This window comes from Polypterus senegalus, chromosome 2 (genome assembly GCF_016835505.1).
Source record: "Polypterus senegalus isolate Bchr_013 chromosome 2, ASM1683550v1, whole genome shotgun sequence".
In the NCBI taxonomy this organism is placed as follows: Eukaryota; Metazoa; Chordata; class Cladistia; order Polypteriformes; family Polypteridae; genus Polypterus; species Polypterus senegalus.
In genome coordinates this window covers 9,372,869-9,390,735 of record NC_053155.1, presented here as the reverse complement: position 1 = coordinate 9,390,735, position 17,867 = coordinate 9,372,869, and the positions used below count along the sequence as shown (strand labels likewise).

Genomic DNA, 17,867 nt, shown 5'->3' with positions numbered 1-17,867 from the left:
CGATGGAAAAAGTGCACTTGAATAAAAGTGCACTTTTGTTATACTTTTACACCAATATATGTTCCTGTGTTTGAACGACACGGGCAGATGGGGAGTGTCTGATTATTGCATATAGCGCTGAAGTTACTGCTCTTTACCATTCTCTCCTCTGCATGTCCTGGAGTACAAAAGAAACAGCATACAGCAACATGCGGGGACTGGCAGGAACACTCAATAAAACTGAATAAAAGAAAATCAAGTGACGGTGAGATACGAAGAAGGCAGCTTCGCCAGCGTTTGTGTGTCAGAACCGGGTCGGTGGCGTTAGTATGCATCGTGGTACACTGCAGAGCTATAGCGCGTCTTTAGTGAAAACAGCCGTGTTAGATGGGGTTGTATGGATTGATTCTGAACGCGACTGAGAGAATGAAAAGTGAATTAAAAAAAAAAGGCTAACCTTTACAATGATCATAAATTGCACCGGCTGTTACAGACTGAAATCAAAGGTATGCTTTTATTCTAAAACAGTAAGACTAAGCAGTTTACTTCTCAAAACGGAGGGGCGCAGGATCGAACTCGTGACCTTTTCATTTGCAAGCGGGAACTGATTCTATTGAACCACGGAGGCAGTTACAATAAACTGCTGTCAATGTCGCATGTTAAGGCGGCTTTTTGTTTCTGCAGTTATATTTTTGAATAAAAGCGCAACTGTGTTATTCTTGTAAAAATCTTTCTTTGCTATTTGGACTTCAGGCTTCATACATTATATAGTTTATGCCTACATTTTGTCATCTACTACTAGAATATAAAAAACGTTTCTGTTTTAACAATGTGTTCACACAGATTACTGTAAAAACGGAACAGACATGAAATGCGTGTGTTCCAAATAACGATCTATTATTTCCACTCTAAAAGTCCACTTCACTCCCAGATACTCAATCAAGCTGAAGTTCGTGCACGTTCTAAATTGGTGGGGGGGTGGAATAGCCGGCTGCTCCAAGCTTCTATTTATCAGCACATTTAGAGGACAAAGGGTGCTGGCCAGTGGCGGTTTTAGGCATGGGCGAACGGGGCAGCCGCCCGGGGCGGCATTTTTTCATGACACGTGGGGGCAGCACCGAACTTGGAGGAAAAAAATCATCTGTCCCGCTAAGCGGTTTTCTATTATCTATGATACCTGCGCCGCCCCTGCTGCTGAAGGAGCCGCACAGAAGCTGAGCTGGCGCCCTCCCAGCAGCCGTGAGTCGGGGTAATTCTTGGTAGCGAGAACCAATCGGATCGCTCTCCGCTACCAAGATTCTACCAAGAATTGAAAGCACGGGCCAATCACGGCCCGTATCGGCTACCAAGAATTGACCAATCGCGACCCATTTCGGCTACCAAGAATTGACAAATCACGACTACCAAAACTCGGAATGGGCGGGCCAGCCTCTTGTCAGTTAATGTATTCTGCAAAAGCTTGTTCGACTCGGCACACAGACGCTTTGCGTTGCGTTTCTTTTTGAAATTTCTAAAAATGTTACTCACGAGTGTCGGTTTGTGACAGACCAATAATTGGCACATTTTTATTTATTTATTTAATTGTGTGAAATGGCTAATAAAAATAGGTAATAAAAAACAATTATGATGTGGAGGTGAATTGGTTTAGTCTTGACTTCTGGTCGTGAGTGACAGCGTTGGGGGATTGATGGGAAATCTGTTGATTGCCGATTACTTAGTAAACACAGCGATGGAGAGAAAAAGGCCAAAGCTGTCAGGTGCCCAATTTAGGAAAAAAAGAAAAGATGATGAGGAGAAACGGGCAAAAGATAAAGGTATGCAACAATATTCTCTCTGTATGATTAAGGTATTCATGTCATTGTGTTAATTAGTGGTATAACGTTAACTCTTACTTTGTTAGCCTTCTTGCTTATGATGCATGCATGCTATGCTTACCTTGCTAAAAAAAAAACACAGTAAAAGCCATCACAGAAATTCTAATGGTTTCTATTAAATACCATTGTGAACCATTAACTTTTTTCCAGTGAAACTATTACAAAATTCCTTATTGTAGTGTGTTTTGGGCACTTTTCCAATAGGATTTACCATCCCACCCACCAATAGAATCCATCATATACCAGCAGACACTGTTATACTTACCATTAAAACCAATACAATTCCCATTATAACCATTAAATCCATTACATTTTCTGTTATTTTTGGGCAGGGTTCTATTGTTTTTTCAGCAGTGTATACAACACGAGATCTAATTAAATTTAACCACAAAATTATGCTTTGCAACAAAACTGTTGCAAGTACAGTTATTATTTATTTCCATTGTTTGTGTTGGCTACTGTAAATAGCCAGTGTAATTTACATATGTGTAGATAGTGTAAAAGACAAACATTTTCCATTTGCTATAACTCTGTTACGTGACAAAGCATATAATTTGAGGCAGTAAATTAACCAAGGAGCTAATTGTTCCTCCGTCACGCTTCAGCATCTGCACGGTTGTTTGGTATGACATGCGATCTGCAATACAGCATGTCAGCAAACTCATGCAGTCTCCAAATATGCATGTCGACCTAGCTGTGAATCTTTTGAAGAAGACTGAGCAAGGTCTCCAGAGCTACAGGGCAAGTGGCTTTGTGACTGCACAGATGGCGGCCAAAGACATTTGTGAAGAAATGAATGTGGAAGCTGTTTTGAAACAAAAAAGGCTGAGGTCCACAAAGCGCCACTTCTCATATGAATCACATGATGAGCCTTTCAGTGATGCCCTTAGGAAGTTGGAGATTGGATTCTTCAATGTTGTTCTTGATGCAGCCCTGTCAGCCATCGCGGAGAGATTTACCACATTGGAAAATGTGGAAAACAAATTTGGGGTTTTGACAAATTTCCCTAGTCTTGCAGATGAGGAGCTGGCAGAGCAGTGCAATGCACTAGGTACCACACTGCACTTCGAAGGGCATTCTGATTTGGACAATAGAGAGCTTTTGCAGGAAATCAAGAACTTCCCTCACCTGCCATCAAAAACCATGAGCCTCCTTGAGCTTATCACTTTCATGCACGATAAGGATCTATCTGAGATCTACCCCAACTTTTGGACTGCTCTCAGGATTGCACTTACCCTGCCAGTGACCGTGGCTCAAGCAGAGAGGAGCTTTTCCAAACTGAAGTTAATCAAGACATACCTGAGGTCAACCATGTCTCAGGAACGGCTCACTGGCCTTGCTGTCATAAGCATTAATCATTCAGTAGGGGAGCATATCTCATATGATGCCATTATTGATGACTTTGCATCTAGAAAGGACAGAAATGTCAGATTTTAGTTTCAGTTTGTCTTTTCTGTTCTGCAGTGAAATAATTTAATTTTCTTTAGTGGGATTTATTCTATATTTTATTTGTATATTATTCTTAATAATTTAAAATATTTTTTCTTAAATAATATTGGTTTGTACAGAGTATAATTAAGTTATGAGCAGTTTATTTATTTATTTATTTTGCAAAAATTGGTCTGTTACGGAATGACGGAATTACTACAATAAAACGTGTGGTGTGTACAAAATGTGTAGTTTTGTCATGTTATTTTTTTGGGGCGGGTGGGAGTCTCGCCCGGGGAGCAATTTAATGTAGAACCGCCACTGGTGCTGGCGGAGAGGTGTGAAGGGATTTAAGAAGCGATTTAAGGTGGGACGGAATTACGAGTTTTTTCGTAGGCTCTGGTAATTCTGGTGTTAATCATTCATTAAATTACAATGTAGTCAGGTACTTTAAACTGCCTGGATTTGATCAAATAAAAAACCCACAAATACATCATTTTGGAGACGCCTCAGAAAATGGGTATGGAACTGTTTCTTACCTTCTCCTAACTAATAAAGAAAATAAGAGACATTGTTCATTTCTAATGGGAAAATCAAGAGTGGCACCACTAAAACCAGTCACTATACCAAGGCTTGAACTTACAGCAGCAGTGGTAACAGTAAAAATGGACAAAATGCTAAAACAAAAACTGCAGATTCCCCTGCAGGAGTCAGTCTTTTGGACTGACAGCACCACAGTACTAAGGTACATTGCAAATGAAAGTGCACACTACAAAACTTTTGTTGCCTGTCAACAGAATCGCAATGATAAGAGAGCACACACAACTCTCGCAATGGAGGTACGTCACATCTGCACAAATTCAGATCAGGCATCAAGAGGAGTAACAATAGAAAGCTTAATCAAAAGAAAGACCTGGATTCAAGGCAAGAAGCCAGAACATGAGTGGTCCGTTTTGCTTTGCAGCAAATTCATAAATTGATTAGACATTGTGGATGTAATTACAAGATGCTACACCCTGTAACTCCTAGGTAATGGGGCGAGTGGTTGAGACAATGGCAGATGCCAAAGGAGCAGTCAGAAGAGTTTGTGTGCAGACCAAGACCAGCACACTGGGCAGACCTGTGAATAAACTGGGCCTACTCCAGGAAGCAGCAAATGATTGAAATGATTAATTTTAATTGTGTTTGTGCTCTTACAGTAGAATTGAAGTTTCTTAAGTTTGGTTTAAGTTCATTAAAGTAGTGAAAGCTGTTACTAAGTAATGATAAAGTAATTAATTTCTTTAAGCTGACTGTTTTTATTTCTTACTCTACTTATAATAATACCAAAATCCTCTCTGTTTCCCAAGTTAGCTTTCTTCCTTTTTAAAAACCCAAGACCAGTTTAAATACTGCGACTGTGTCAATGGCCGCCATTCCTTCTATCCCTCCTTAATATCACCGAGCTGACTGGTCATCTTTTACGTCCTTCTGCACTGTGAAGCCCCACTCACTTAGCGACTATTAACAGACCCCGGTCAGCTGATTCCTCCTTCCTGACCTCCTGCTGAGCTGCTGCCTCCCACACCTTGCTGCCGAGATGCACTCACCTCTCACTCACAATTCACTATTCACTCCCGGAGAGTTGAAAAAAAAACAACAAAGACCCTCCAAGGAAACAGAAAGCAGTGAAATGTACAACTCGGCCCCTCAGTGCCAGGGGCAACTTGTAAGACAACATCAGAAACAAGTGACATGGAGCCCAGCAGCAACGATGATGTCAGCACGCAGGTGACACTCTGGGTGTCATGAGGCCACTGCGGTCCAGTGAGTGACGTCAAACTCTGTCATGTCTCCATTGTCTTCTCTTTGGTGTCCTACCCTGCCTGGTCCCGTCTGACAGTCATCCGTTAGTCTTTGTCCACTGCTATCTGTCCCAACTGACCGTCTCTCTCTTTCTTATTCTGTTTTTGTGACTTTTAGGACACTTAGGTGAGGAGATCAGAGGAGTGACAGCGAGAGAAGTGACAATAGAGAACGGGGAGAAAGAGGTGACCAACATAAAAAATAGACAGCTTGGGATTGTGGGAAAGGAAATAAAACAACAGACTGGACGGAAAAGACAATGAGAGTGACCAGCCTAGGAGAAGGTCTCAGGGTCACAGTGTCGTCCTCATGTATTGAACTATTAAAGTGAAATCTCCACACTGCGGACTGTCCTGATGAGACACAGCGCTTGGTTTGGCAGTCACAGTGATAAAGTAATCAAACACACTCGCACACACAGATGCACACACTCAGTGTTTTCTACTCACCCCAGTTCCACCAGTTTACAGTTTGGACTCCTGAGCCCCTCACACAGCTGCTCCACTCCAGAGTCCTCCATTATGTTGTTCTCACACAGCATCAGCAGAGTCACCTGTGAGTTTGGAGCAGAAAGAGCCGAGGAGAGAGCTGAGCAACATCTGGCAGTGAGACGACATGACCTGAGCCTGTGGAGACAAAGAGAGACAAATGAGGACCTGAGGAGAGTCAGACAGACAGAGAGGATGACAGTACAATAAATAAGTGACACTGTGACAAAGCCTAAGTCCTCATTGAGTGTCGATTGTGACATCCATCCACAGTGAAGCATTGAGCACAGCAGAAGAAAGAGCATCTTGGGAATGAAACAAAAACTCCAAGAAAAGCAGGAGGAGCAGAAGAAAAGCCTTTGATCTTCTGGAGACACATTTAGAGATGAAGGTTAAGAAGATGACACTGGGATTGTATGGAGAAGAAGAAGATGAGAACAATGTGGAGGGACAAACATGGCATGAAGACGTGAAAAAGACAGATGGCTCTCTTTCTCATTCTCTCTATTTGCTGCTTCTCTAGGGGTCTGAGAGTCATGCTGCCAGTTACTGTCAGTGATGTTGTGAAATGTCTACACCAGTGGACCCCCAGTAGTGCTGAGCTGCCCAGCGGGATAAAAAGATAAGCGAGGGGGAGGAGGAGGAGAAGGAAAAGTGAAGCAGGAACTTCAACAAGGACCACACAAGGCCTACAGTGTGAAGACCACCAGTGGAAGATGAGAAGGGGCTTAGGCCCAGCTCCGCTGATGTCCTTCTAGTTTGGTGAATTCACCATAAAAACACCTCTGCCTGCTACCTGGTAAAGGACAATCCTAAAGATGTCCCCGGTCACCGGTGCTACTACTCCTCTGAAGTCCCACAGCAGCACCTTGAGTCCTTTGGCTCAGTCGATCTGAGAGCTGACTGACCTGACGTCACCTCCTGTGTCATTCATCACTTGGGCCACCTCAAGGGGGTGCTGACACACCACTGGAGAGGTGAGAAACAGAAGAGAGGTGGGGGGATTGTGGTCTTCTACTCCATCAAATTCAATCCAATGAGCTTCTCCATTGTAATCCATTCTTGTTTGGCGCAGCACCAGAGAGCGGAGACGTGCTGAATGTTAGTCTGATATGTCAGCAAAAATTAAAATATGAGGAACAAGACACCGAGTGAGACCTGTGTGATGAAAGTGAGTGACAGGAATAACCCATCTAATCATTCAGGACAGGAAATGTCACACTGGACTTGTCACCTTAGTTCTATTCATTGCCATCACTTATCCCATAATCCTTCACTTCATATTCTTTGTTGTCACCAGGTCAGGAGTTTCTCAACTCAATGTCCATGTTGTTCGTTTGACTTCAGGGTCCTCTTTTCTTGTATGTCCTTCCACAATGAGACCCCACTGTGTTGTTCCTTTAAATAAACAGACAGACAGCCCTGGGGGTCGCAGGAGGTGACATGATGACCACAAGCAGAGCTGGACACTTCAGACTGAAGACCAGTGTGAACCTCAGACCAATGCTCTCCTTAAAGGCACTATATATAATAGATGGGCACATGTTCTGGATTCACTTTGTGCTGACTGGTGGTCCGGTGTGACATGTGGGCACAAACAGCGATAAGGACATTGAGATCCACTGGAGCTTCACTGGCTGAAGAGAACTGAGTGAGGACTCTGGGTTTCTGTATGTAATCCTGACCGAGGGGTGTGTGGAGTTTGCACTTAAACATGGGGGTCTCTCCAGACATGCAGTCAGTCAGCCTTTATATTATATAATGCCCTTCACAATGAAAACAGAGAGACAATAGAAAACAACGAGATAAAAGATGAGGAATGAACTGAAGAGGAGGTGACATCACCAGAGAGGAAGTGGCGGCCACAGGAGGACATGACAGTCCAGTAGTGGAGAACAGAGATACAGCACTATAGAATAGATAGATAGATAGATAGATAGATAGATAGATAGATAGATAGATAGATAGATAGATAGATAGATAGATATGAAAGGCACTATATAATAGATAGATAGATAGATAGATAGATAGATAGATAGATAGATAGATAGATAGATAGATACTAAAACACTTCAACTGTGTGATCAAACTGAAAGAAGTGCAGCAACTGAGGGCTCAGCAGTAGTGGATGTGCAAAAGTACGACAGAGAGACAGATGTGAAAGGCACTATATAACAGACACACACACAGATATGGGGGGAGTCTATAATAGATATGAAAGGAAGGGACTTTATGATAGATGTGCATATTTTAAATAATAACAATAATAATAATAATATATTTTATTTATATAGCGCCTTTCCCATGCTCAAGGCACTTTACAGAGTTTAAGAAAGAATGGCAGGGTATACAGTATATAGCTTTGTGCTAAACCAGACAAATAAATAAAGAAGAGTAAGAGTAAATTCAGAGACACAGAATAATGGATTTAATTTATAAAGGAGAAAGGCACTATATCACAAATAGTGGCAAAATAACTACTTAATAGATATATGTGAAAGGCACTGTATAAGAGATAGAAGATAGATAAGAAAGGAACTCTATAATAAATTGATAATATACATTATGAAAGGCACTATAAAACAGACAAAACAAATGATATGAAAGTAGATATATAACGGAGAGAAGAGAAGTGAACTACGTAATAAATGTATAGATATGAAAGGCACTCAATAACAGAGAAAGGCACTAAGCCATATGATAGATAGATAGATAGATAGATAGATAGATAGATAGATAGATAGATAGATAGATAGATAGATAGATAGATAGATAGATATGAAAGGCACTATATGACAGACAGATAGATAGATAGATAGATAGATAGACAGACAGATAGATAGATAGATAGATAGATAGATAGATAGATAGATAGATAGATAGATAGATAGATAGATAGATAGATAGATAGATAGATAGATAGATAGATAGATAGATAGATAGACTGTCTTGACCACCAAAACTGAGGTGAACACTTAGAGGTCAATAAAAGCTTTTAGCTGTCATTATACATTTGGGGTTAGTTTTACTATTCAGCCTTTATTGAGTATGTTAACAAAACTATCACTGGACAAAAGAGGACATGAAAAATAGACTTAAACATGAAAGGCTCATCAAGTAACCCACCAGATATCACAAAGTTCATCTTAAAAACATAAGACCCCCACTGTAAAAGTTACGTAAGCTGGACAGGTCCGTTTTGTGTCTGTTTATGACTATTAGCTGTCTGTCAGAACCAAAGCCTCTCAGATGGAGAGAGGAGCCGAACGCCAGCTCAGGGGGTAAGAAACAGATAAAGAGTTTCTGCAGCTCCTGAAGTCCAGACCTGTCTCCCATTAAAAATGTGTGGTGCATTATGAAGCACAAAACACGACAACAGAGACCCCAGACTATTAAACAACTGAAGTTGTACATCAAGCAAGAATGGGAAAGAATTCCACCTACAGAGCTTCAACAATTAGTGTCTTCAGTTCCCAAACGCTTACTGAGTGTTGTTAAAAGGAAAGGTGATATAACACACTGGTAAACATGCCCCTGTCCCAGCTTTTTTGGAACGTGTTGTAGGCATCAAATTCAAAATGAGTGAAGATTTGCAAAACAACAATAAAGTTTATCAGTTTCAACATTCGATATCTTGTCTTTGTAGTGTATTCAATTGAATATAGGTTGAAAAGGATTTGCAAATCATTGTATTCTGTTTTTATTTACGTTTTACACAACGTCCCAACTTCATTGGAATTGGGGTTGTAATATTAGATTAGACACCCTACCATTTATCATTGCAGAACAGTTTAAATACCTCGGGGTTAACATCACAAGGAAACACAAAGCTCTTTATCAACAAAATTTTGCCATCTGTATGGAAAAAATTAACCAAGACTTGCATAGATAGTCAACCCTTCATCTCACTCTAGCTGGAAGAATTAACGTTGTTAAGATGAATATTCTTCCTAAGCTTCTTTTTTTATTTCAAAACATTACAGTATACATTAAATCATTTTTTAAGCAATTAGATTCAACAATAACCTCATTTATTTGAAACTCAAAACATCCACGTATCCAAAGAGCGACTCTACAAAGACCTAAGGCAGAAGGTGACATGGCTCTACCTAACTTTCAGTTTTATTACTGGGCAGCAAACATACAAGCGATAAAAACGTGTTGAGTGGGCGGGGCTTATTAGAAGGTCCTATGACAGCGGAGCTCAGTGCCCTGACACAAAGTGCCATTACTGACAGATAAAACCTGTCAAAGTCGCATCACTCACCAGACTTTACTGCAGCAGATGAGCCCCGGCTCCAGTCTCATGATTAATTCAGGGGTCAGAGGTGTGAATGACATGTCAAGATCTTTAAACTCTCCACAGCAACTGATGACAGCAGCCATCACAGCACAGTCCACAGCAGATAAAGCCGTGTTGCTAAAGTTCATCTTTAAATCCTCTCCAATGGTGTCTCTAATTAACTCCTTATTCTGAAAATCACAGAGCCGCTGACCTACTTGCAGAGGTTCACTTTTGGCTTTTTCAGGTGTCATGAAGTGGCTCTTCAGTGCAGAGCAGATCATCCAGCAGCACGAGGGGCTGAAGCACATGGTGTACAGGATGGTGTTCTCCTTGACATACTGAAAAGCCTGAGCAGCCAGAGCAGTGTCACCAAAGAACTTCTTACAATACATCAGCCTTTGTTCAGGGAAGAACCCCAGGATCTCTACAAACTGATCGACTCTTTCCATGTCCATGGCTTCCAGCGCTCTTGGTCTGCTTGTTATCAGGACTGAGCAGCCCTTCAGTAATGTCTGACTGACCAGGCTGGTGACCAGGATGTGGACAGGCACCTCAACGTCTGGGTCTGAGCAGAGTTGACTGCCTGTGAAGTCCAGTTTGCATTTGTACTCATCCAGTCCATCGAATATAAACAGGAGAGTTTCAGGATTCTTCAGAACATCTTTCATTGCATCGTCACTAAGATATTTATAGTGCCATTCAATCAGTTTGGTCAGTGACATCTGTGGCTCATTCTCATTGTCTAGCAGCTTAAGCTCTCTGAATTTAAACAGGAACACAAATGCAAACCTCTGGTACTGAGTGCCTCTGGCCCAGTCATACATGATCTTCTGTACCATGGTGGTCTTCCCTATTCCCACCATCCCACTGACCACTATGATATTGACTGGATTTATACTCACAGGACCTTTCCTAAATAGCTTCTCAATCCAGATTCGCTCACATTTCTCTGCTGCTCCTTTCTTCATGAGCTCTTCATGGATCCTCCTAGTTTTCAGAAATTCATGTTCAGTCTCCTTAAGATTTCCTGTGTCCTGTTCAATTAACACCAACTCTGTGTACCGAGTCTCAAAGCCCACAGCTGTGGTATGTGGATCTCCAAGAGAAACCTGAGTTTCCACAGTTCTTGTGGATTCAGACACAGCTTGTCTATGTGTCTCATGAAGTTCTAGAAGTCAAAATGAGAACAATTGAGGAGACCTGATGAGCACAGGACTGGAGGAATTGCTAAGCAGATGTGTAAAAGAAAGGAGTTACCTTTAATATGAGGGTCAAGGGCAGGTGGCTCGTTTCTGGTGTCAATTTCCTCTAAGAGTTTATCTAAGAGATAAAAGAAATAAAGACAGATGGGTCAATCACAGCAGTGAGGGGGCCATCTTGAATGAAGCTCTACTTCCTTTAAAATATGAAGTATTGAACTTAATAAAAATGGGCTCTGTAATTGTAAATGTGTATAAATTAGTGATAGACATATAATAGGACATGAGGGCCAGACCGGTGATATGCATCCAGTTTGTTTGGAAGCCGTTAGTCATTCACATAAGAGAGACCTCAGAAATGAGAAAATCCACAGAGTAGAATAGCGGGCATATTGAGGGCAATGCGAATGTAAAGAGTCCACAGCAGGACACAGTGAGGATGAATTAGAACATCAGAGCACTGGACATGAGAACAATGTAAATGAAAGCAGGCCATTTCAACTTTCTACATATAATTTTTCACATTTACTTATATTAACCCTCATTGTCCACAAATCCCACCACTCCTGTGTTTTTTTCAGGTACCTCTGTAATGATTCAACTGATTGTTCATCAGCTGTCCTTCCATCTAATATGGAATCACTGTCAAATGTAACCTGTATACTGATGATATTATCAGATTGTTTATGTAGTGTATATTATAAAGAGCACCAGCCCCAACTCTGACCCCTGAGGGACACTACTTTTAATATTACCTAATTTAGAAGATGTCTTCCTACACGAGTAGACCAAGAAAAGACACTCAGCCAGACAATGGGTCCTCTTATTTAACAACACATGCTTACAGGACATTCCAGTGACTGATACTAGATGTTTCTCTTGTCCCATCAACAGTGGAGAGTGCAATGCTGACAATCTATAACTGCTTCATCTATCCATTCTTGCAAAGACTCTCTTCTTCTTGGCCTGTGGAACTATTAGTCTAAAGTTGACAAAGCAGACTTTATTCCAGCATTGGCCAACCAATGTGGACTTTAGGTTGTAGCATTGACAGAGAAATAGATCTATCCAGAAAATATGATCATTATCAACAGCACTTTCACTCACCTTCAGCTTCTCTTATACCCGACAGGTATACTAGTTTATAAGAACAGGAGATTCACACCCCTTGACAACCCCTTTAAGAGTCATGGAATCTCTGTGTCCTACTCTATTAACATAAAAATTGGTTTTCTTTATCAGTCTCCAATCCACAAAGAAACTTTGATGAGCTGTACATGCTTCTCTCCTGCACTCCAGATGGTGGAAGTCCACTTCTAGTCCTTGTTGTCCATAACAGGAGTTTAAATACTTGGGATCAACAGGGCACAGAGATCAGGGCACAGCCAAGGCCACAGACAGCAGGTAAGTGGCAGGGTTGATGCTTCATGTGGAACAAATGGACAGCGCTCTTGGGGTAGGGTCACTCCTGCTGAGCATCAAGGGAACAGAAGCAAAAAACTGCTCCAGGAGATTGCACAGGACTCAAGTAATGCGGTCAGGAGAAGGGAGCAGGGATGGCATCAGAAATACAAGCCAGTTTAGGGGTTGACTGCCTTTGTTGGAGAATGTCTCCTCTCATGAAGTAGACCATAAAGGGTGAGTAGAGGAGACATCATTGGTTTGGAAGGAGGCACAGAGGCTCATGGATAGTTTTAAAAGACAGATCCGGCCTTTGCTTTTAACCTCGGATTTTTAACCTATTTGTTGGATTATTTAATTTGTGAATTTTAATGGCCACTTAAATCCTTGTTTTTATGAAGGATTATTTATTTAAGAACATACCTGCACTGCACTTTTGATGTGGAACAATTTGCTTGAAATAAAAAGCACTAATTGTGCACCTGCTGCTTGCTGTTATGTATCCTCACTGCCCTAGTCATCTTTGGTCTTCTGACTATCGGTGACCCGGGTTTGAGATGATGGCAGTTGTGGACAAATAGGTCATCACAGACAATCTACTCCATACAACTCTGGATGATCCTGCAATTCTGTAAGCAGACAAAGGTTGATGTCCATGCGGTATAGTTGGTTGAAGTTTCATTCTTGGTCTGACTTCTCCGATCCTTCTGATAACTCACTCATCCAGTTGTATGGAGTTTGGTTCCCAGTTCCTGAAATCAGCTGCTTTGGACCTCATATACTATTCTAACACTTCTAGTATTAAGACAATAGTGAGGTATGCTTGAATAAACAGGTTGTAAAAAGCTCTCTTAAACTTCATACATACAGTAGTGTTAAATGTAAGTCAAGTCAAGTTGAGGAGCATGCACTGGTACAGTGTGTTGCTGCGCCCACAACAACTCGGGATCCCAGTTGGCAACCCCGCAGGCAGACACGCGGTCCAGTCTCACCCTCTGGAAATGACCCTCTATCTGCCATAGCCAGGAGTTACGTGGGTGACCCCTTGGCCTGGTCCAGCCACTCGGGTCCACAACAGTGAATATCTTACGAGCTGGATCAGCCTTGGGGAAACGCGCCACATGGCCGTAGTGTCGTAACTGACACTCCCTCACAATGCAGGTAATTTGTCTCATTTGGGACTCCATAAGCCACTGCTCATCCGACACAAAGTCAAACCAATGGTACCCGAGGATTTTCCAGAGAGACACAGTACCAAAGGAGTCCAGTCTTTATCTCAGATCACTGGCTAACGTCCATGTCTCGCAACCATATAACAAGAATGTTAAATGCATTGAATTTAAAATGATTCTAATCTCTTATCAGTGGAAACACGCTCAGCCAAGAAATATCCCACTGCAGAAAAATCAACACTTACAATACCACAGAGCTTTCTAGACTTTCTAATAATCCTCAAAATCTCCAGGTAATTCTTAAGCAAATGCAGTTGCAATGACAGATGAGGGACATTATGCAGTAACCAAGTAACATAACAAGCTATTTTAGCATAGAAAAGGAATATAAGAAATGATCTGCTCCATCATCTTACACCTCCTAGAGCGACACACTTCACCTCCTCCATGACTATTATCTACTGCTATAATACTGACAGAATCTCCTTAGATCATCCTTCTCATTTTCTGTGATATTTGTTTCCAAATGCCTTTTAGCTTTCCTAATATCCTGTCATAGAAGTCATGAACTGTCTGGCATGGAAGCAGAGGCCATAAGAAAGGAAAAACAGTTGAGAATTTAAGGAAAAGGAAATCTCCAGCAGTGAGAGATAAAAAACAAAAGACACAACCTTCTTAGCAGTGAGATGAAAGGGACCTGACAAAAAGTCTGTAAAGGCCTGGACAGAGGTGGACAAATGAGCCTGTGATTATCAGTTTGTTACAGAAAAATCAAGACTGAGTCTGAAGGCATCAGAGGGCACAGTGAACTTAGGACTTAATGATATCAGGGGAGTTACAGGTGCCTCTGTGGAACTCATGGGTCCTATCATTACTGTGAAGAGAAACCTGTACGAATGAATAAAGCAGGTGGTCTACAATGTTGTATTTTGTATTGTGTTTTTCCTTCTAATTCACTTCTTTGTGTGTTTGGACATTGAGAATTTTACTGTGAATAAAACTCTTTCAACTTACTTGCTTCTGTCACCTCTTCCATTAATGTTATGAGGTTTGGTGATTTTAATGTTTCAAGTTGCTCAGCCAGTGCCTCCCAAAGGCTGATTAACGCCATTCTGTCCTTCTTCATTACTTCACTGATGAAGGACTCCACATACTCTGATGCCTCAGGCTCTTCTTTGACTTTCACCATCTGAAAAATAAAAAAAATTGCAAATTGTAAATTTCTTCTTTATGTCCTTTCTTGTTCGTATTTGGTCCTCTGATTACTACAATTTATGTTATTGTTTTCTTAGCTTATTACTTATATAACTATATATTTTTATCAGTTTTTTTCATTGTTTGATTTCTGTGTGTGGATGCTTGTCTTGCCAGGTCCTTTGTGTTTTGAGGGTAATCCTCCAAGAGGTAGGGCCACCTGTCAATTTTCAGTATCTATGAACCTTTATAGGGCTAGGAGAATTAGAACATTAGAAAGATTTAGATGAGAATAGCCATTTAGTCCTACCTCCTAAATCCACCAAAATAACAAGTAGTCTAGGTTTGAGGGTCCATAAAGTCCTACTGTCTACCACACTATTTATTAGCTTATTTCATTGTTTCTATTGTTCTCTGCATGAAAAAAACAAACATCCTAATGTTTGTGTGAAATTTACCCTTAACAAGTTTCCAACTGTGTCCCCGTGTTCTTGATGAACACATTTTAAAATACAAGTCTCGATCCACTGTACTAATTCCCTTCATAATTTTAAACACTTCAATCATGTCACCTCTTAATCTTCTTTGTCTTAAACTGTAAAGGCTCAGCTCTTTTAATCTTTCCTCATAATTCATCCCCTGTAGCCCTGAATCAGCCTAGTCGCTCTTCTCTGGACATATTCGTGTGCTGTTATGTCCTTTTTGTAGCCTGGAGACCAAAACTGCACACAGAACTCCAGATGAGGCCTCACCAGTGTGTTATAAAGGTTGAGCAGAACCTCCTGTGACTTGTACACCACACATCAATGGCACTATAAAACCTGACACTCTGTTAGCTTTCCTAATGGCTTCTGAACACTTTCTGGTAATTGAGTCCACTACAACTCCTAAATCCTTTTCATATGGTGGACTCTCGATTTTCTGACCCCTCATTGTGTATTCAAACCACACATTTTTACTTCCTATGTATGTAATACATGTAATTACATGTAATACTTTACATTTACTGACATTAAATTCCATCTGCCACAAATCTGTTCAAGCCTGTATGCTATCCAAGTCCATCTGTAATGATATAACGGATTTCAAATTATCTGACAATCCACCTATCTTGGTATCATCTGCAAACTTAACCAGCTTGTTTTTTTTATACTCCTATCCAAATCATTAATATATATGAAAAATAGCAGAGGTCCCCAACATGACCCCTGCTGGACACCACTCTTAACATCAGCCAATAAGGTTCCTCACACCATCACTCTCTGTTTCCTGTGTCTGAGCTAATTCTGCACCAGTCTTTACAGTTTGATGCCCAACCTTTCATGTGGTACCTTATCAAATGCTTTCTGAAACTCAAGTTAAATAATAATAATAATAATAATCTGCTCCACTCTGGTCAGGTCATTTTGTTTTTTCCTCATAGAATTCCAACATGTTAGTAAAACACAACCTCCCTCTTCTAACCCCATGCTGACTGTTCAGAATAACTCCTGTCCTTGTCATGTGTTGCTCAATCCTTAATAATTCCTTCCATTAATTTTCCTGTGATGCTTGTTAAAGTTACTGGCCTATAGCTGCTTGGATCTGCCCTGTCACCCTTTTTATATAATGGGATGATATTTGCCATTTTCCAGTCCTTTAGAATCTCTCCAGTGCACAGTGACTTCCTAAAAATATGTGTCAAGGGTTTATATCTGTACTCGCTAGCCTCCTTAAGAACTCTGTGGTAAATATTATCTGGGCCTGGTGATTTGTTTGTTTTCATCTTATTTAATCTGAGCAGCACTTCTCCTTCTACAATTTCCAAATCCCTCAGTACCTCCTTAGTAGTCCCTTCAACCACTGGGAGGTTATCTACTTCCTCACGTGTGAAAACCTCAGAAAACTGCAAGTCTAGGAGTAGGGGAGGTTGGGGCATACACGCTGGTACAGCGCACTGCCGAACCCCACCACATGACAAACCACTCAGATTGGGACCCGAGTGCAGCCATGGAACATATGACACTTCAGCGCCACACTGGAACAGTGTGAGTTTTTTTTTTTTTTCCAGTCCTGGCACCATCCCCCAAGTTTTCCCTGCATTTTGTAGACCTAGTTGCAGAGCTGGATGCAGATTAATGTCATACCCAAGACAAAGCAATTGCAGGTTAAGGGCCTTCCTCAAGGGTCAAAAAGAGTAGAGATACTTCTGGCATTTTTGGGATTTGAACTGGCAACTTTCCAATTGCCAGCACAGGTCCTTAGCCTCAGAGCCACCACTTGACCAGTTCAGCATTTAAAGCATACAGTTTAGGGTGTCTTCTATTCCATTGTCTGTATCTTTTTATTCCCCTTTACTATTTGTGATGCACTTCAACTCCTCCTTGACTGATCTTTTACTAATGAGATACTCAAAAAATCTCTTTGGGTCGTCTTTTTCCTTATCTGCTCTATTCCTCTCCAACTGTCTTTTAGCCTCCCTGATCTCCTTCTTAATGGTTGCCCTCATGTTCTCATATGCCCTATGACTCACATTGGAGTAATTAGTTTTATATGCTTTATTCGTCTGTTTTTTTTCCTTTGCAGCTTTTTTTATCTTGTTTTTCACCCATTTAAAGTTCATTTTTTAATTTCCTATTAATTCCACTTTTAGGTACATACATGTCCTGCATTACATGTAAAACATTTTAAAACCTTTTCCACTGCTCCTCGACTGTCTCCACACTTAAAAGCTTATCCCAGTATATCCTACTTTGCTGCATCTGGTCAGAATTTGCCCTGCAAAAGTTAAACTTAATAGTTTTAGTCTTTGCACCCACACTCTTCCAAAACACGGAAGATTTTATTATAGTATGGCCACATGACCCCAGTCCCTCATGACTATAATATCCCCTTGTAAATTTGCCTTTTTAATATCAACAAAAAATGCTCATTTAAATTACTGTCTGCATTAGGTGGTCTATACCAGGTGTTGTCAAACTCGGTCCTGGGGGCCCACTGTGGCTGCAGGTTTCTGTTCCAAC

The 17,867-nt window shown here is 41.0% G+C and overlaps 1 protein-coding gene across 5 annotated transcripts in view; it reads right to left on the bottom strand.

The window, feature by feature from the left end:
- LOC120522335 (NACHT, LRR and PYD domains-containing protein 3-like) overlaps positions 1 to 17,867 on the bottom strand; it is a 103,317-nt gene that overhangs the window by 33,324 nt on the left and 52,126 nt on the right. For all 5 annotated transcript variants that reach the window (XM_039743355.1, XM_039743358.1, XM_039743357.1 and 2 more), the window contains 4 exons: positions 14,686 to 14,860; positions 11,157 to 11,219; positions 9,882 to 11,067; positions 5,576 to 5,752 (listed from right to left, as the gene is read on the bottom strand). In XM_039743355.1, coding sequence (XP_039599289.1) covers positions 5,576 to 5,752; positions 9,882 to 11,067; positions 11,157 to 11,219; positions 14,686 to 14,860 — 1,601 coding nt within the window. The remainder of the gene's footprint in view (positions 1 to 5,575; positions 5,753 to 9,881; positions 11,068 to 11,156; positions 11,220 to 14,685; positions 14,861 to 17,867) is intronic.